The sequence below is a fragment of the Takifugu flavidus genome, chromosome 13 (genome assembly GCF_003711565.1).
Source record: "Takifugu flavidus isolate HTHZ2018 chromosome 13, ASM371156v2, whole genome shotgun sequence".
Lineage (NCBI taxonomy): Eukaryota > Metazoa > Chordata > Actinopteri > Tetraodontiformes > Tetraodontidae > Takifugu > Takifugu flavidus.
In genome coordinates, this window is record NC_079532.1 from 11003096 (window position 1) to 11018498 (window position 15403).

At 52.0% G+C, this 15403-nt stretch overlaps 2 protein-coding genes across 2 annotated transcripts in view; one reads left to right on the plus strand and one right to left on the minus strand.

Annotated features, from left to right (window-relative positions):
• The first annotated feature begins 2028 nt into the window (after nucleotides 1-2028).
• Nucleotides 2029-7547, plus strand: ano10b (anoctamin 10b). Its single transcript, XM_057052323.1, has 15 exons — nucleotides 2029-2187; nucleotides 2650-2913; nucleotides 2984-3157; nucleotides 3226-3363; nucleotides 3497-3613; nucleotides 3691-3807; nucleotides 3901-4233; nucleotides 4309-4491; nucleotides 4662-4717; nucleotides 4802-4876; nucleotides 5721-5885; nucleotides 5962-6153; nucleotides 6225-6362; nucleotides 6440-6556; nucleotides 6630-7547. Exons 2-15 carry the CDS (start codon nucleotides 2664-2666, stop codon nucleotides 6651-6653), a joined length of 2079 nt encoding a protein of 692 aa, XP_056908303.1. The 5' UTR covers nucleotides 2029-2187; nucleotides 2650-2663; the 3' UTR covers nucleotides 6654-7547.
• Nucleotides 7548-7667: 120 nt separating this feature from the next.
• The window catches only part of snrkb (SNF related kinase b), an 8306-nt gene continuing 570 nt past the window's right edge, over nucleotides 7668-15403 (minus strand). The window contains exons 2-5 of the mRNA XM_057052359.1: nucleotides 14156-14489; nucleotides 13686-14080; nucleotides 10389-10530; nucleotides 7668-9793 (exon numbers count right to left, since the gene is read on the minus strand). Of these exons, the coding sequence (XP_056908339.1) occupies nucleotides 8956-9793; nucleotides 10389-10530; nucleotides 13686-14080; nucleotides 14156-14412 (1632 nt within the window). The 5' untranslated portion in view covers nucleotides 14413-14489 and the 3' untranslated portion in view covers nucleotides 7668-8955. The remainder of the gene's footprint in view (nucleotides 9794-10388; nucleotides 10531-13685; nucleotides 14081-14155; nucleotides 14490-15403) is intronic.

A 15403-nucleotide genomic window follows, 5' to 3' on the forward strand; every position in this document is an offset into this window, starting at 1 on the left:
CTCTGTCCACCGTCCTCATGGGGCGTCAACAGAGTCCAAACCAGAGTCCAGGAAGTCTGTGTAAATTCTCAGTCATCCAGGTCATTGTATCCAAGTATTTGGAAATGTTGTAGGTTACAGAATTGATACTGCTTACTATGGGTCTGAGAGGGGTCCCTGGTTTGTGGATCTTGGGCAATCCATAAATGCAAGGGATGGTTTCTCCTGGATATAGACGGTAGTATTGTGGTCTGTCAATGGCTTTATCCTTTTCCAGCTTCTGTAGTAAGTCTACCACCTTCTTCTTGTATGAGCTGGTGGGGTCCCGCTTGAGTTTCTCATATGTGGCGGTATCTGTCAGGAGACTGAGTATCTTGGTGTCATAGTCAGTGGTATTAAGTACGACCGTGCACCTACTAGGTGTCGACGTCGCTGCACGTTCGACTGATCGTCTCACCTTCGTGATTCTTGGCCTCCATCTTGTCTCCCATGGTTGGCAACACCCCACACCACATCAAAAACTCCCAAGACTTTGCTCAAAAAGTCGTTGGACTCACACTACTTCCAGAAGAGACTATGGTATCTTATGATGTCACGTCACTCTTCACGTGCATCCCCACCGCCAGCGCCATAGACACCATCCACAAGCACCTTCTATTGGACAAGAACCTTACAGAAAGAACAACCTTAACACCGGCCCAAATCTGCACCATGCTGGACCTGTGTTTGAACACCACCTATTTCCAGTACAGAGAAGGCTTCTACAGGCAGAAACATGGCTGTGCCATGGGCTCACCAGTATCCCCTATAGTTGCCAATCTATACATGGAGAAGGTGGAATCCCAGGCCCTGACATCCTTCACAGGAACTGCGCCAAGCCACTGGTTCAGGTATGTTGATGACACCTGGGTCAAAATTCAAACACAAGAATTGGAAGCTTTCTCCGATCACCTCAACAAAACAGACGAACATGTAAAATTCACCCGGGAAGATGTAAAAGGAAACAGTCTGGCCTTTCTGGACTGCGCGGTCAAGATCACTGAGGACAGAAATCTCACCATCGAAGTCTACAGAAAACCTACACATACTGACCAGTACCTCCAGTTTGACTCTCACCACCCACTGGAACACAAGTTGGGAGTGATCAGAACCCTCCAACACCGGGCCAGAGAAATACCCACCACATCCCAAGGCAGAAAGAAGGAACAGGACCACATTAAGACAGCTCTCAAAACATGTGGCTACCCAGACTGGGCCTTCACCAGGACCTCAAGAAAGCGAGACCTCAGCAAAGGAGAGGAGGAGAGAAACAAACGCCGCAGCGTTTCCATCCCCTACCTGTCTGGAGTCTCGGAGAAGTTTAGGAGGATCCTCCAGAAACACGACATACCGGAAACATTCACACCATTCCAGGAGACCCAGTGACTCTTCACCATGTGACCCAGCAGACAAAGGGGAGACACCTCAACAGAAACTAGGTGAACGACCCGACCAACGACCCTGCTAACGACTCTCAGGTGACCACCCGGATCATTAGCATGCAAATGGTCCACAGGGGCTATATATTTTCAAGCTCTCTCCCCAGCGATTTCAGAACTGAAGAAGCCTTCTGGATAGAAGGCGAAACGTCTTCAAGAGAAGAAACCCAGTCCAGTTGACAGAGAAAACTACCTTGGACAGAGTCCAGGAAGCATCAGCCTCATTCGGGAGACTCAGAAGGCTGCAAGATTCCCGGGACCACCGTCACTCACCCCCCCCCCCCCCCCCCCGTGATGGCTGCGGTGCGTCCTCAGGATTACGGCCTGCTGGGGGGCTAAATTAGGCCCGAGGAACCGAGAGCACGAGTGCTGACCAGAACACCTAAACTGAGCTTAGCTGGGATCCAAACGGTTCGGACAAAAATGGACATTGTCTTTGGCTTCGATTACAACTAGAAGCGTGTGTGTGTGGGTGGGTGTGGTGTGTGTGTGTGTGTGTGTGTGTGTGTGTTACAGTTTAACATAGATGACACATGGTAGAAGAGGAGGAGCAGCAGGACCCAGCAGCAGCAGCAGCAGCAGAGAATAACAGGAGGGAGGAGCCAAACAAGCCTCCACACCCTGCAGTTTCTGCAGTTTCTGGAAGTCTGTCCGCATTCCAGCTCTATACACACACACACACACACACACACATCCACAGAGCCGGAGCAGAACAACACACTCAGGCTGGGCAAGTACGGGTTGGGAACGGGAGTGATCTGCTGGTTTCTCGATATTTCTTTTTCTTTGATGTCTTTTGCTCAGTGTGTGGGTGTGGTGTGTGTGTGTGTGTGTGTGTGTGTCTGTGTGTGTGTGCAGGAGTTTGGGGCTTGCATTTTTATTAGAGAGCACAACCATCACTTCTGCCAGGGCTTGTATTCTATCCCGCAGCTTCCTGGCTTCACTTTCCCTGTAAAGCAGCTCAGTTTTCTCCCCGTTTCTCTCCCTCTCTCATCGTGCCCGACGTCTTTAACGTGCAGAGGAAGTACGCGCGGATGTGACGAAACCACAGGGCAACTGAAACCTCCGGTTAAGATTCCTGTCCAACCACAACACATCTTTGCCTGAAACAGCCCCATGAACGATGGAGGGAAATGTGTGTAACGTGTAAAATGTGCCCCAGAAATCATGACGTAAAGGATCTGCGTTGCAGCCTCCAGTCCAACCATGAGTCAGCCAGCTGGTGATGGAGGAAGTGCAGACAGCAGCTATGAAGGGGACCCACAACGGCAGGAGAAGGTGGTCGTCACCAAAGCCAGCGCTGCTTCTCCCAGTCAAGGTTGGACCAAAGTCAGGTGCGCCTGCTGCGTGTCGGAGCACGTCGAACCCCTGGTGCTGGTCAAGCTTGGAGAGAAGGTGGGCCCAGAGACCAAGAGGTGGCTCATCAGATTGATCGGAGCCCCTCAGAAAGATGGAGGTGAGATCCTTGACCCGCTGATTCAGCTCAGGAAGCTCCGCCAGCTTCACGCTCCGCTCCGTTCTCTCAGGTGCCGCTCTGCTGGCTCACCCTGGCGAGGACGCCACAGGCGACATCATCGTGGTCTCGGCCCCCCGCTGCACCTTACTGAGGGCCACCGAAGATCTGGGACTGTGTAAGATGTACTCTGATGGCAACATGGAGGCCTTCTCCTACGACGACAAGGACAACTTTAAAGATTCAGGTAAATCGGGTACAGTTGGGGTAACGTTCAATGACAATACTCCAGTGACGTTTGTCCCCGTCCAATAGACAACATGCAGGCCTTCCTCACCCTGGCTGAGCGGCAGTTCATCGTCAGGAACGAGCTGGATGGCCTGAGGGCCCAGAGGGACCTGAGGATACCGGGACTGCCCGACAACTACACGCTCCATCACCGTGACAACATCTGTGAGGAACGCCTCGTGTTGTCTTCTCTGCCTGCTCCTCGTCCCTGGTGGTTGATGGAGGAAGCGTGTCCTGGTGTGACTGTACTGTGATGGTTTAGCATTAGCATGAGCGCCTCCTCTGTGTCCCGTTGCAGGGCAGAAACTGGCGTCAGCCGGTATCGTTGGAGACACGTTTCCTCTCCACAACCGGGAGAAGCTGAAGCATCTCAGTGAATCCTGGTACTCTGGAAACCAGCTGACGCAGCCACTGGGTTGGTGATTGCACATGATAGTGTCAAACTGGAACACTCCCAGCTAGCATCCTCCACACGTTGTCCGTCTCTTCCAGATGCAATCAACGCGTATTTTGGAAGTTCTGTGGCTTTCTACTTCAGCTTTCTGGATTTCTACACCTGGTCTCTGCTCTTACCTGCAATACTGGGCCTCTTCATCGCTTACTTCTCAGGTTGGTGTCTCAATCATGTTGGCGCTCACTAGTACGCCAACCATTGCACCAGCTAGTTGAGCCGTTGACTTTGGTTTTGGTTGCCCACGGAAGGTGAGGTTCAGACGGAGATCATGGAGTCCCTGTCCGGCTCCGCTGAGTCCCGTCTGGAACATGACTCCGTTGTGAGTGGTCACATGGTCCAGGCGATGTTCAGCATGCTCTGGTCCACCGTGGTTATGGAGCTGTGGAAGCGCCGCAGCGCCACCCAGTCCCACCGCTGGGGGACCCTGCACCTAGCTGAGCGCTTCGCAGAGCCTCGGCCTGGTTTCCAAGGCAACATCGGCGTCAACCCCGTGACGGGTCGCGTGGAGCCGCTGTTCCCTGAATGGCAGAGAGACCTGATTATTGCAGCGGTGTCGGTCCCGGTGGTCGGCCTGTTTCTCGGTACCGGTGCAGTTTTGTCTGATTGATGTCCATCCGTGAGCTGCTTTAGTTCACATGTGGCATTTCCTCCCGCAGGGCTGGTGGTGGTGGGAATGCTCTGCTTCTACTGGGGGGAGGCCCAGGTTCAGGAGCTACACAAAGACTGGGACTCCTTGTTGTCCCAGACGTTCCTCTATGTGCCTTCCATCCTTCACATTGTCTACACCAACATGTTAGCAACTGTTTACAAGACAGTGGCTCAGGCTTTAACCGAATATGGTGAGTAAGAAGAGAGCTTTTCCTCAGACAACCCCCCCAAAAATCGATTTAGCGTAATGGGATCCGGACCGAAGCGAAAAAAACCCCCACTTTTTGTATGAAATTGCCCCTGATTCTTTCAATTGTTGATTGTTTCAGATATTCCAATGACCTTGTCTGTTTGGCTTTAGAGAACCACAGAGAAGAGTCGTCCTTTCAGAACCATCTGACAGCCAAGGTTTTGGTGGTGCGTTGTTACCCCTCGTCAGTCGTTGTTGTGCAGCCTCAATCGGGCCGTGTGCGTTCACCACTCTGGTTTCTTTCCCCTCAGTTCACGTTCTTCAACTACTTCGCGGTGCTCTTCCACATAGCCTTCTTCAAGCAGGATGTGCCTCTGCTCCGAAAGGTAACGGTTGACCTTTTGAAAACTCTGCCCCGTGTGTGACATTAGTTATTGAAGGAGAGGATTCTCAGTTGTGTACAGCTCTAGCAGGGTTCCTCGAGGGGGGGGGGGTCACCAGGTAGAGAGCCCAGGTCTTTCCTGCCTGGTTGGAATGAGAACCTGCTGCCCTCGTAGGACTGGACTGAGGAACCCTGATCTGTAGAAAAGACTCCGAATGTTTCGCTCCCTGACTAGAGCCTCACCAACTCTGGCTGGGGGTCCCTGAGGCGTTCCCAGGCCAGTGTTGAGATAGGATCTCTTTGCGGGCCCTCGGCCTGCTCCAGGTCCTCTTCCTGTCAGGACGTGCCAGAAACACCTCCCTTAAAAAGGTGTCCTGGAGGCATCCTAAACCACCTGAACTGGCTCGCTAAGGAGCACCAGCTCTACTCTGAGTCTCTCACAGAGGGTGGAGCTTCTCGCCCCATTTCTGGAGACACCCTCAGGCTTCTAGAAGACCCACTTCAGCGGATTTAATCGATCTTTTTTGCCGGTCTTGACCCATCTCTCGTGACCATGGCGACAGGAGGAACGAAGATCACCTGGTAGAAGGAGAATTTTGGCCTTAGCTCCCTTTTCATCACAACAGTGCAGGAGAGCGATTACAACAAAGCCCCTGCAGCTCCAAGGATCTGGTAGATCCAACGGCTTCTCACTCAACACCATCCAAAAATACTTGCATTCCCTTGAGTGGGGTAAAAATTTGGTTATCCACCTGCCACTGAAGTGCACGTGTGTGTGTGTGTGTGTGTGTGTGTTCCAAAAGATGAATGGACCCATTTACTCGCATCATCTTGTCTTTTATTTCCAGCGTCTGGCATCGTTGCTGATAGTCACCCAGCTGGTGAACCAGGCCACCGAGGTGGTGGTACCATTCCTCGTGGACAGGCTGCTCAGTGCACCTCATAGGGCGGAGAGCGAGGACGACCCAGAAGAGGACAAGTTCAGGAACCAGAGCATGCTGCCCGCCTACCCTGTGAGTTGCAGTCGGACGTCATCAAGCCTCACGTGTGTTTTCGATGTTTATCTCACTGTTTCTTGCTTTTCCACAGGGCTTGTTTGCAGAGTACATCGAGCTCCTGGTGCAGTTTGGGTATTTGAGTCTCTTTTCCTGTGTGTATCCTCTGACGCCAATGCTGCTGCTCATCAACAACCTCACGGAGATCCGATCAGACGCCTACAAGATCTGCAAGCTCTTCCGCAAACCCTTCTCCCCCCCCGCTGCCAACATGGGCGTGTGGCAGGTCAGCAGGAAACACAAAGAGCAACTGAAAGGTCTTGATGAGCAGATCCCTCATCCTTATCCCCCTTCCAGGTCGCCTTTGAGGTCCTCAGTTTTGTCTCTGTTGTATCCAACTGCTGGCTGCTGCTGTTGTCGCCACGGTTACAGGAGTTGTTGGAGGGGGGTGGCATGAGCAGCACAAACATTGTGCTGTTGGCTGTTTTGGTGGAGGTAAGGATGGAGGACTGGAAACGCTGGTTAACGTCTGTCCGTCCCGACGCTGATGCCCCCTCCGTGTGCCTCTGCAGCATCTGCTGATCCTGGTTAAACTGCTTTTGAGGGTGCTGATCCCGGATGAGCCGGACTGGATCAGGAAAAACCGGGAACACATCGAGTTCAAATCCAGGCAGGCCCTGAGAGAACAGGTGAACCAGCACCGAGTCGCCAGGGTAACCGTGACCAGGTAACAACGGCGTTAATATTGCCGCTCTCTTCCAGAGGCCACCTTCCAAAGACCCCTGACTGCATTTCAAAGTGTGGAGGTGCTTCACCTGCCGTCTGGTGCTGAGCTGCTGCGAGTGTTTGGACCGGGGGAGGAGTGTTCCAGCGGTCCAGCAGAGCCCAGACCGTCTCTGCTTCGTCCCTTTAAACGTCGTGTTTCTGCATTATACAGTGTGACTTTTGAAACGGTCTGCAAAGTCCAGCTGAAACAGCAGCTTCTAGGCACAGCAAACCGGTTCATTCCCGTTAATCCCGTCACTGTGGAGGAGAGAAGGTGACATTTCAGGGTTGCTGTGGACTGTTTAGACTTTTAAAAGGTTTATGCCAGGCTGTGTTAAAACCACTAAAGAGTGTTTTGAATCCACAATGATTGACCATATAAGTGTAGCTCAAATTCCCAAACACCAGTATTGAAGATCTACTCTTGGGAACATCTCCACCACCACTGCTGCGTGACGGCTGGAACGGACTCATTTTTAACGTCGCCTCATCCACTTTGCTGTTGAATTCATCGCCCTGCACTCGCGCACGTTAGAGTTAAAACAGTAAAATGGAATAACAGCTTGCTCAAGTCACTGCGGCCACGAGGGGGCGCTATAGACCCACGGCTGAAGACCTCTTGTGGAGGCATCTTATGGTCTATGGGAGGGATGCTCATTCTTGCCTTTGTCTCCCAGTTCTTCCTCCCTGTGTGGCTGTGTGTGTGTGTGTGTGTGTGTGCACGTGTGTGTAGGAGTGATCTTTGCTCCAGCCAACCACAGGAAGACGGTCCAGTTGCTCTGGCTTCTCTCGTATCTGGGTTCTGGGGTGCAGGGAGTTGAGTGTAAAACGTATTTATTCTGAGAGTGAGATGAAGACGGAGCTGATGTTGGGTTGGTTGGGCTTCAAACTAAAAATAAACGGACGGAGAGATGATTCTCGTGTTCCCAAAGAGTCTTTGTGTAGCGACACACACCGCAATACAATAAAACACACCATGCAAAACTGATAAATCGAGGAAGAAACACGGGCTCAAAACAAGCAGGACGCTACACGTTTAAATGATTATAATGATCTCATTTTAATAAATAAATAAATAACCCGAGCGCTTCGTGGCTTTACAGAGATACTAAGATACAGGTCAGGTGACAGATGGGCAGAAGGTGAAGACACAAAGACACAAAGATGCCTCGTCTGTGTCCACGCTCACGCCGAGCCAGTCTTGGTCCATTCTTTGAACCCGCAGGGACCCTCCAGCTACAGTAGAGCTTAAACTGCGTTAGCGAACGTCAGGAAGATGTAGCACGTTTGTACGGACTCAGCATTTTCTCTTTTTTTTGGTTTAAAAAACAGCACGGCCACTTAGAAAAATGCAGAAAGGTACAAACGCATTGTGTGAGAAATAAAACCACTGGAAAGACGATATTTGGTGCGTCTCTCAGTTCCGGTACACAGCCTGGACAAAGCTAACAGCAGCCATAATGTGTGCAGCTCCCCCCACAGCTGGAGGTCCTGCGGGAGCACACGGAGGTATATCACCAATGGCACATGCACGTATCTATGCACAGCTGATGTTGGTCACACTCAGAAAGGAAATACAATAAGGAGATCCAGAGCTAGCCAAAACGAAATCCTATCCGTCCCCATCTTCAAAGATCTTTGTGTTTTTCAGTTTCCCCATGAACATGAAGGTGGAACGGTTGTTAGCCAGTGGTGTTGGTAGCTAATGCTGAGCGGAGAATACTTTAGACGTTTAGCATGAACGTATCAAAAGGACGAAGCTTAAAGAGGACACTGATGCTAGCTTTGACATGGTCGGGAAAGTCTTTAGGTTTTGGGAGAACGGATGTTTCTCGCTCCCGTTTCAGCTTATATTACACAGTATATGATGAATAATGCTTCGTATATAACAGTCCGGCTCTTCAGAGCTCATGTCAACAGGCTTTACACCATCAAGAAGTGAGTAGTGCAACAAACAAGAAAACGTGTGCTATGCTGGAGCAGAGGCGGGGCTAAAGTTTGGATTCGAGTCCACTCGCGGCGCCTTCGGACCCAGCTTACGCAGCGGATTCGGTGAAAACTGCTGCAGGACTTCTTCCATCCATGAGCCACAAATAGCATGTCGACGCTCGGGTCCACCACCTCTGACCCCAGCAGAGGAGACCCGGTTGGGCCGAACACAGTGCACGTGCATAATACTGGAAGTAGGCCTTGATGAGGATGCCCACATGCTGTCTTGCAGAGTGGGGCAGAACAGGCTCCACCTGTGGAGTTCCTCTCCGGATCCGGTCTCTGGAGCCCCGATCAGCCGCCTCCTCGGGTGAGGTCGAGCAGCGTGCACGGCCTACAGCACCCGGCAGCAGTTGTACTGCGCCAGGGGCAAGATCTTGGGCTTCTTGTGTGTCGGCGTGTTGAAGGCCAGGGCTTTCTCACACAGGGGGAACTGGAAGAGTCTGTCGCGCAGCTTCACGCTATGCCGCTTCCCGTGCTCCGCCTTCAGGGCCGCTTCGTTCCGGCTCCCCGGTGCATTGTGGGAATGAGGTGTGTTTGTTGGTCTCGGGTCGTCTCCGCCACCTTCGCTGGTTCCGTCCTGGTCTGCTTCTGCCTCCGTCCTTGGAGCCCCTTTCACTGAGGTTTCCAGGATTGAGGGAGCGGGGGGTTCTGGGAGGACGGGAGCGGGATCCTGGATGTTGTTGTTTGGCTCCATCGGCTTATCTGTTCTTTCTTCTGGATCAACAGTGGTTGACGACCCCTGACAGCACCGGACACCAGAACCGGCCACTTTGGATGGTGGAATATTGTGAGTCTGGATGGCGTCCTCCTCCTCCTCCTCCTCCTCCTCCTCCTCCTCCTCCTCCTCCTCCTCACAGATCTGCTGTAGTCCAGGCAGGTTCTTATTAACAGGAAGCTCCTCGGCTGCTGGTGGATGCAGCGTGAAGCCGAGCGTAGGCTGACATTGTCGAGGGAAGGTCTGCTGAGCGGAAGGCCTGGCAGCCAGCAGGTCCCCACACTCAGGTAGGCCTGCACGTGGAGAGCTGGGAGAGAGGGCCCCTGAAAACCAGTGTGGCGGGGCCTCTGGGCTCAGCAGGGCATCTTCAAGGCCCTGGAGCCAGTGGTGAGCCTCGATGGCCTCAAGGGACGCACGGTGAGCCGGATCCTTCCGGAGCATCCTTGTGATCAGGCTGGAGGAAAGAATAAAGAAAATTTAGTTTTTAATAATATAATAATGCGTCAAAGGTTTAAGATTGGATTTGACAAAGTTTGCCCCAGGAACTGGCTCCAAGGGGCAAATGGATCCAATCAGCAGATGGAGACAATGAGGTCAATAATCCAGGTGGGACAGTCTAAAGTGGAGAGCATGACACCAGCGACATAGTGGTACAGGAAGTGGATTTAGGAATGGAAGCAGCGACAAGAAGGGGAGACACCAGAGGGTAACTGGGGTAGAAGGAGTAGGGGGGAGATGGGGGGGGTTACTGGGGTAGACTGGTGTTTCATTGGGAGGACCTAGAGGGGGTTTACGCCGAAACAGAACCAGGGGAGAATCTGCAGGCTGGCCCTGACCCAAGGAGGAGGATCTTCTGTGGCCTCAGAGTACAGGTGTCTGACCCAGGGTCCAACCTGACCCAGGGTCCCTAGCATGAGCTCTTTAATGAGGGAGGGGGGGCGACAGGACAGGGCAAATCTGTGTGAGCTGACGCGTCCTGGGGATTTCACCAGAACCGAGCGATACTGGCGTCTCAGCCCTCGTTCAGGCGGTCGGTCAGCGCTACTCACTCCTTGCAGTGGTCTGAGACGTGGTCGGGGACGCGGTAGCGACAGTCCAGGATCATGACCAGGGTCTCGCTGTCGTTGGTTTCCTGGAAGGGGGGGACTCCGCACACCAGCATGTAGAGAATCACGCCCAGAGACCAGATATCTGGAGCACACAGGAGCAAAAAGAACGTAAATAACGAAAGAGAGATGGCAGCGCTTGACCCTGGGTCACACACACACACACACACACACACACACACACACACACACACACACACACCCTCTCTCCCGGTGCTGAAGACAATGCTGACTGTGTTCTTTTTACTTCTCCTCCCTTCCTCTATCTCTTCGCCCTCGTCACATCCAGAACCGGCTACTTACACAACGACACACAAAGGGTGCGTTGTGATGTCGCGCTACGCTAAGAATAATCTCTCTTTTCCCACCAAACACAGGACCAGAAGCACAATTTGTTCCCACTGTGGGTGATGTGACGTTAACGGGCCTCTCTGTGTGTCCTGGGTGTCTGGCTCCCTCACCCTCTGCTTATATAATCCATACATACACAGTGTGTCAATGCAGGGAACACGAAATTCCGTCACTGCTCTGGAGTCCTGAATGCACCATACCAGGATACCAGGCTCACCTTTCTGAAATCTTACTGTCAATATAAGACAAATACATTTACAAATGATGAAACTGTCAATTATTTTGAGAATTCCTAAAGTCCAAGATGTCGGACGTTCGCCGGAATCTGATTTCATCCTTTGTGGAGGGTGTAAGAGGATGAGGATGTAACCATCGGCAACGTGGCCCCTAATGTTTCTGCCTGTGATGAATTGAATTAAAAAAAGAATTAGGAAAGGTCAAAATGGAGTCAGTAAAACTGAATATCTCAGCACACACACACACACTAATTAGTTTAACTGTGAATGTATTGAGGCACAAAAGCTCTTTTCTAACACTCACAAAGGCTTCCGCGGTTCATTAGGGGTCGCTGAAATTGACCCAGTTTCCAGAGATTTGGGATAGAAAACACACTATAAATACCCAGCATGCACTGCAAGACAGTAGCTTCTAAATTGCCCTGCAGCCACTGAATAATAGAAACAAATCTAGGACCATTGATTTAACGGTGACACTTCCAATGAGTAAACTATAATTACATTATCATTGATTAATGATGGGATTAATGATAACACCAATCTTGAAAAAAGATCAGAATATTAACACGGTTGTTTTTTTTAAAAAACAACAATTCCAGTGCAAATAAATGTTAGCGGGTTTGATAGCCAGCGTACAGGCTAATAACAGCTAGCAGCCGTCCACCACGCGTCTATTAAATGATGTCATTCAATCAAGATTCAGGTTAAATTAAATTCGTCAAAGGAGAAAAGGTTCAAACACAGTTTACAGTAAAGTTTACAGTAAAGTTTACAGGCATAGTTTTCCTTCCTGCAGCAACATAACTGGATTAAACACAGATTTACTGGACACGAGAGCTTCAGTGAGAGAGGAACATCTCTAATCTAGCATCTTAATTTGTATGCAGACTGTAAAACCGTGCATTTATCATTAAATCTGTCCAAATTCCCCCTAAAGCACTGCAGCAGTTTTTAGACTTTGCCGCGTTGATAAATGTCCTCTGTTGCTATTAATGACCACACGCCAAATGGCGAGTGCTGCTTGTGGGCTTCAAGAGCCTGGGAACAGGGAACAAACAGACAGGAGGCCTCCTGGTTACAAAGGAAACAGTGTTTTCCTGGAATTACCCTGTGCACCAGTGGTTCTCCCTGCACCCTCTCCAGCATGCAGTAGCAAGTCCTCGTTCCAAACCGGCTCTTTAGCATGGTTAAACACATCCTTCCGTCTATTCATCGGACAGAACATCGCAAAAAAACCCAGACCTCATTAGTGCGCCTTATTCTAAAGTCATCCCTCCCACCGGGGACAACTTACACCCACTCCTTGACTAAAAGGACTTTAAAACAGGCCTAAAGCCGCGGTCGGCTGAATTAAAGGCTCTTTGCAGCCTAAAAGAATGCAGGAGTAGATTTAGAGCTATTTACAGCTGGGAGTGTGGCTGACACCCAGGAGGCACAAGTTCCTCTTCCACAGAACACAATCTACCACCATAGGTCCTCCCTTCCTGGCTTTTTTATTAGTTTTAGATAGTGAAGAGGCAACAGGAAGCACAGGGTGGAGACACACGTGGCCTTCAGCGTGGAGACTTTTAACCGTTGACGTGCTTCTTTTGTGTTTGGCTGTGGTGGAGAACCTCCTCGACGGGTCCGGGACCGTGTGCCGGGGCACCTTTTATACCGTTAGCGCCACTGTAACAGTGTTTACATAAAGCAAGGGAACCTGTTGACTCCATCCCATCCCCACATCACATGACCAGCACCGCACGAAGGGAGCAAATAGGAGCGAACGGTCCTGAGTTTAAAGACGAGGACCAAAAACTGGAAAAAGGGATCTGCTGAGACTCGTGAGTCGAGAGGAAGACAGATGCCTGGGTAGGGGTAGGAAACCCTGGGCGTAGATGCACTACGCAAACGGGCCGAGGACACGGCCATGGGGTGTGCCAGCGTTGAGAGGGGGGGGTGATGGAAGAAGCCGGGTCACTGGAATAGGCGGTTCTGCTTTTCTAGAGGGGCGAGAGCAGTGTGGATCGAGGCGGCACCGTCTGTGGACCCGCTGGTCCAATAGCTGGACTGGTTCTGGCTGAATTCAGCCGGGCTCTCAGAGCACTTCATCACAGATCGTGTGATGATCCTCCTGCTGGGCAATGGTGGTGGTCTCAGATGGGCACTGTGGCACTGCCAGGGTTAGCATTGGGCTAGTGGCATTTGCATTCAGCGCACGGCCCAGGGACCTGGTCCAGCAGGCCTGGACCAGAACCGTCTTGAGCTCATACGTGTGACTGCAGCACGCACGTCCTTGCAACTCAGAGGAAACTCCCACTGGTGAGCTGCAAAGTAGCACAAATTGTGCCCAGTTGGCTCATCAGTGAATGTAGCATGACCCACTTACACATACACACACATCCTTGAACTTCTGTCTTTGTGAGGACTTTCATAGACATGATGAATTAGCCAGCTCCTTTCCCTAACCCTACCCATCCCCGACCATGACACGAACCTAAACCCAAGTACAAAAGCAGGTCTTGACCCTCAAACGGGCCTTTGACATTGTGAGGACCTGCCAAAATATCCTCACTTTGGAAGCAGAAGTACCACACACAGTGTGTCCTGGCCCGTAGAGGACGACCCGAGACTAGATACATGCTATGGATGTGGGGGAGACTGAGGTTCTCACCCACAGCTGGGGCATCGTATTCTTCTCCGAGCAGTATCTCTGGGGCAGAGTACGCCAGGGACCCACAGCTGGTCGCCAACATCGTCCCAGGCTGGAACAAGTTGCTGAATCCAAAGTCTGTCAGCTTCACCACCCCCTGCTGTGGGAAGAACACCACGTTCTCGGGTTTCAGGTCCCGGTGGACGACGTGCAGCCGGTGGCAGTACGCCACCGCGCGCACAATCTGGGCAAAATGGCGCTTGGCCGTGTCTTCGGCCACGCCCCCCTCGTGGCGGATGATGTAGTCGAAGAGGTCGCCGCCCTCTGCCAGCTCCATGACCAGGTAGAGGGTGGTGGGCGTGTCGATGACCTCATAGAGCCGAACCACGTTGGGATGCTGCACCAGCCTCATGCACCTGCAAAGACAAGTTCAGGTATCCGTTGTGGACCGGTTCCGGTTCCGTGACTTGTGAAACTTGCAAGTCCTTTACCTCACTTCTTGCAACAGGTGGCTCGTCGCCATGACGTCGAGTTTGGTCTTGTCGATCATCTTGACGGCGACCAGATCCCCGGTGTCGACGTGGCGAGCCAGTTTCACCACTGCGAAATGCCCCCGACCCAAGGTGCGACCCAGGTGGTACAGCCCCCTGAGATCCGTGCGCCCGGGGCCGCTCCGGGGTTCGGCGTGCCCGCTCCGGGGTTCGGCGTGCCCGCTCTGGGGTCGCGCCGTCTCTCCCGACGAGTCCATTTGTAAAAGACGAGGCTGCTTGAGGCGCCGTGCACGTAGAGATGGAGGCGCCTGGTCCCTCAACGCTGGAGAGCTGCCTGGGAGGACAAAGGAAAGTGGCCACGACACCGACGTGAGACCAGGTTCTCGTCTACGAGGTGAGGTTACAGTGAGAGGGGGGGGGGGGGGGTAAAACTGTCCTTTATAGTCCGGCACGCGCTCAGTTATGCCCCGGCTCAAATAACACCCGTCCAGCACAAATGGGACGCCCAATCAATACTGTAACCGGAGACCTTAATGTATGTACGTGGATGTGTGCGCTCATGCACGCGTGTCATTAATCCGGCTAAGAGGGTCAGAATGCAGCACGGGGGCCAGATGATGTCATCACCAAATCTGTTGGTGTCGGTCCCAGCGTCGTTGTGGTGAGATTAACGTGAAATGAGTGTGCTCCTGAAGGCATCCTGGACCATTTAGACAGCAAAAACAACAAAGACGATGACGCGTTGAGCGTATTTGGCTCATTTTTACAGCTCCGTGCAGTCAAACAACCCCCAATAATCACTGGGGGCCTCTAATCACGCATCCAAAGTATAAAGCACCTGGCGGGAGGCTCGTGTGACCGGGGCTATGACGTAATCCACAAGGTGAAACGATATAAACACTGAGCCGACTGGATTAGAGCTGATGCTCACAGCGGATCTGCTGTCCCGCACATGCATTGTTTCATGTGTGGAGCAGAGATATATCACAGAGGGAGTAAATGCCCCCCCCCCCATGCTTCATTTGCCCAGCCTGCACTCCTTCTGTGCACATGTGACTGCTGGGATCGGCTCCAGCACCGACGGTGACCCTAATTGAACATCAGGGACGGCTGGATGGATCACGGCTGCCTGTTCAGCCTTCGTATTAAGGCCGCTAACGGCGTTAGTAACATGCGTTATTATCACGATTAGAACCAAAACAATGAAGGAACTACATTGGCGAAGTTTATTTGCACTGTTGTCAGTAC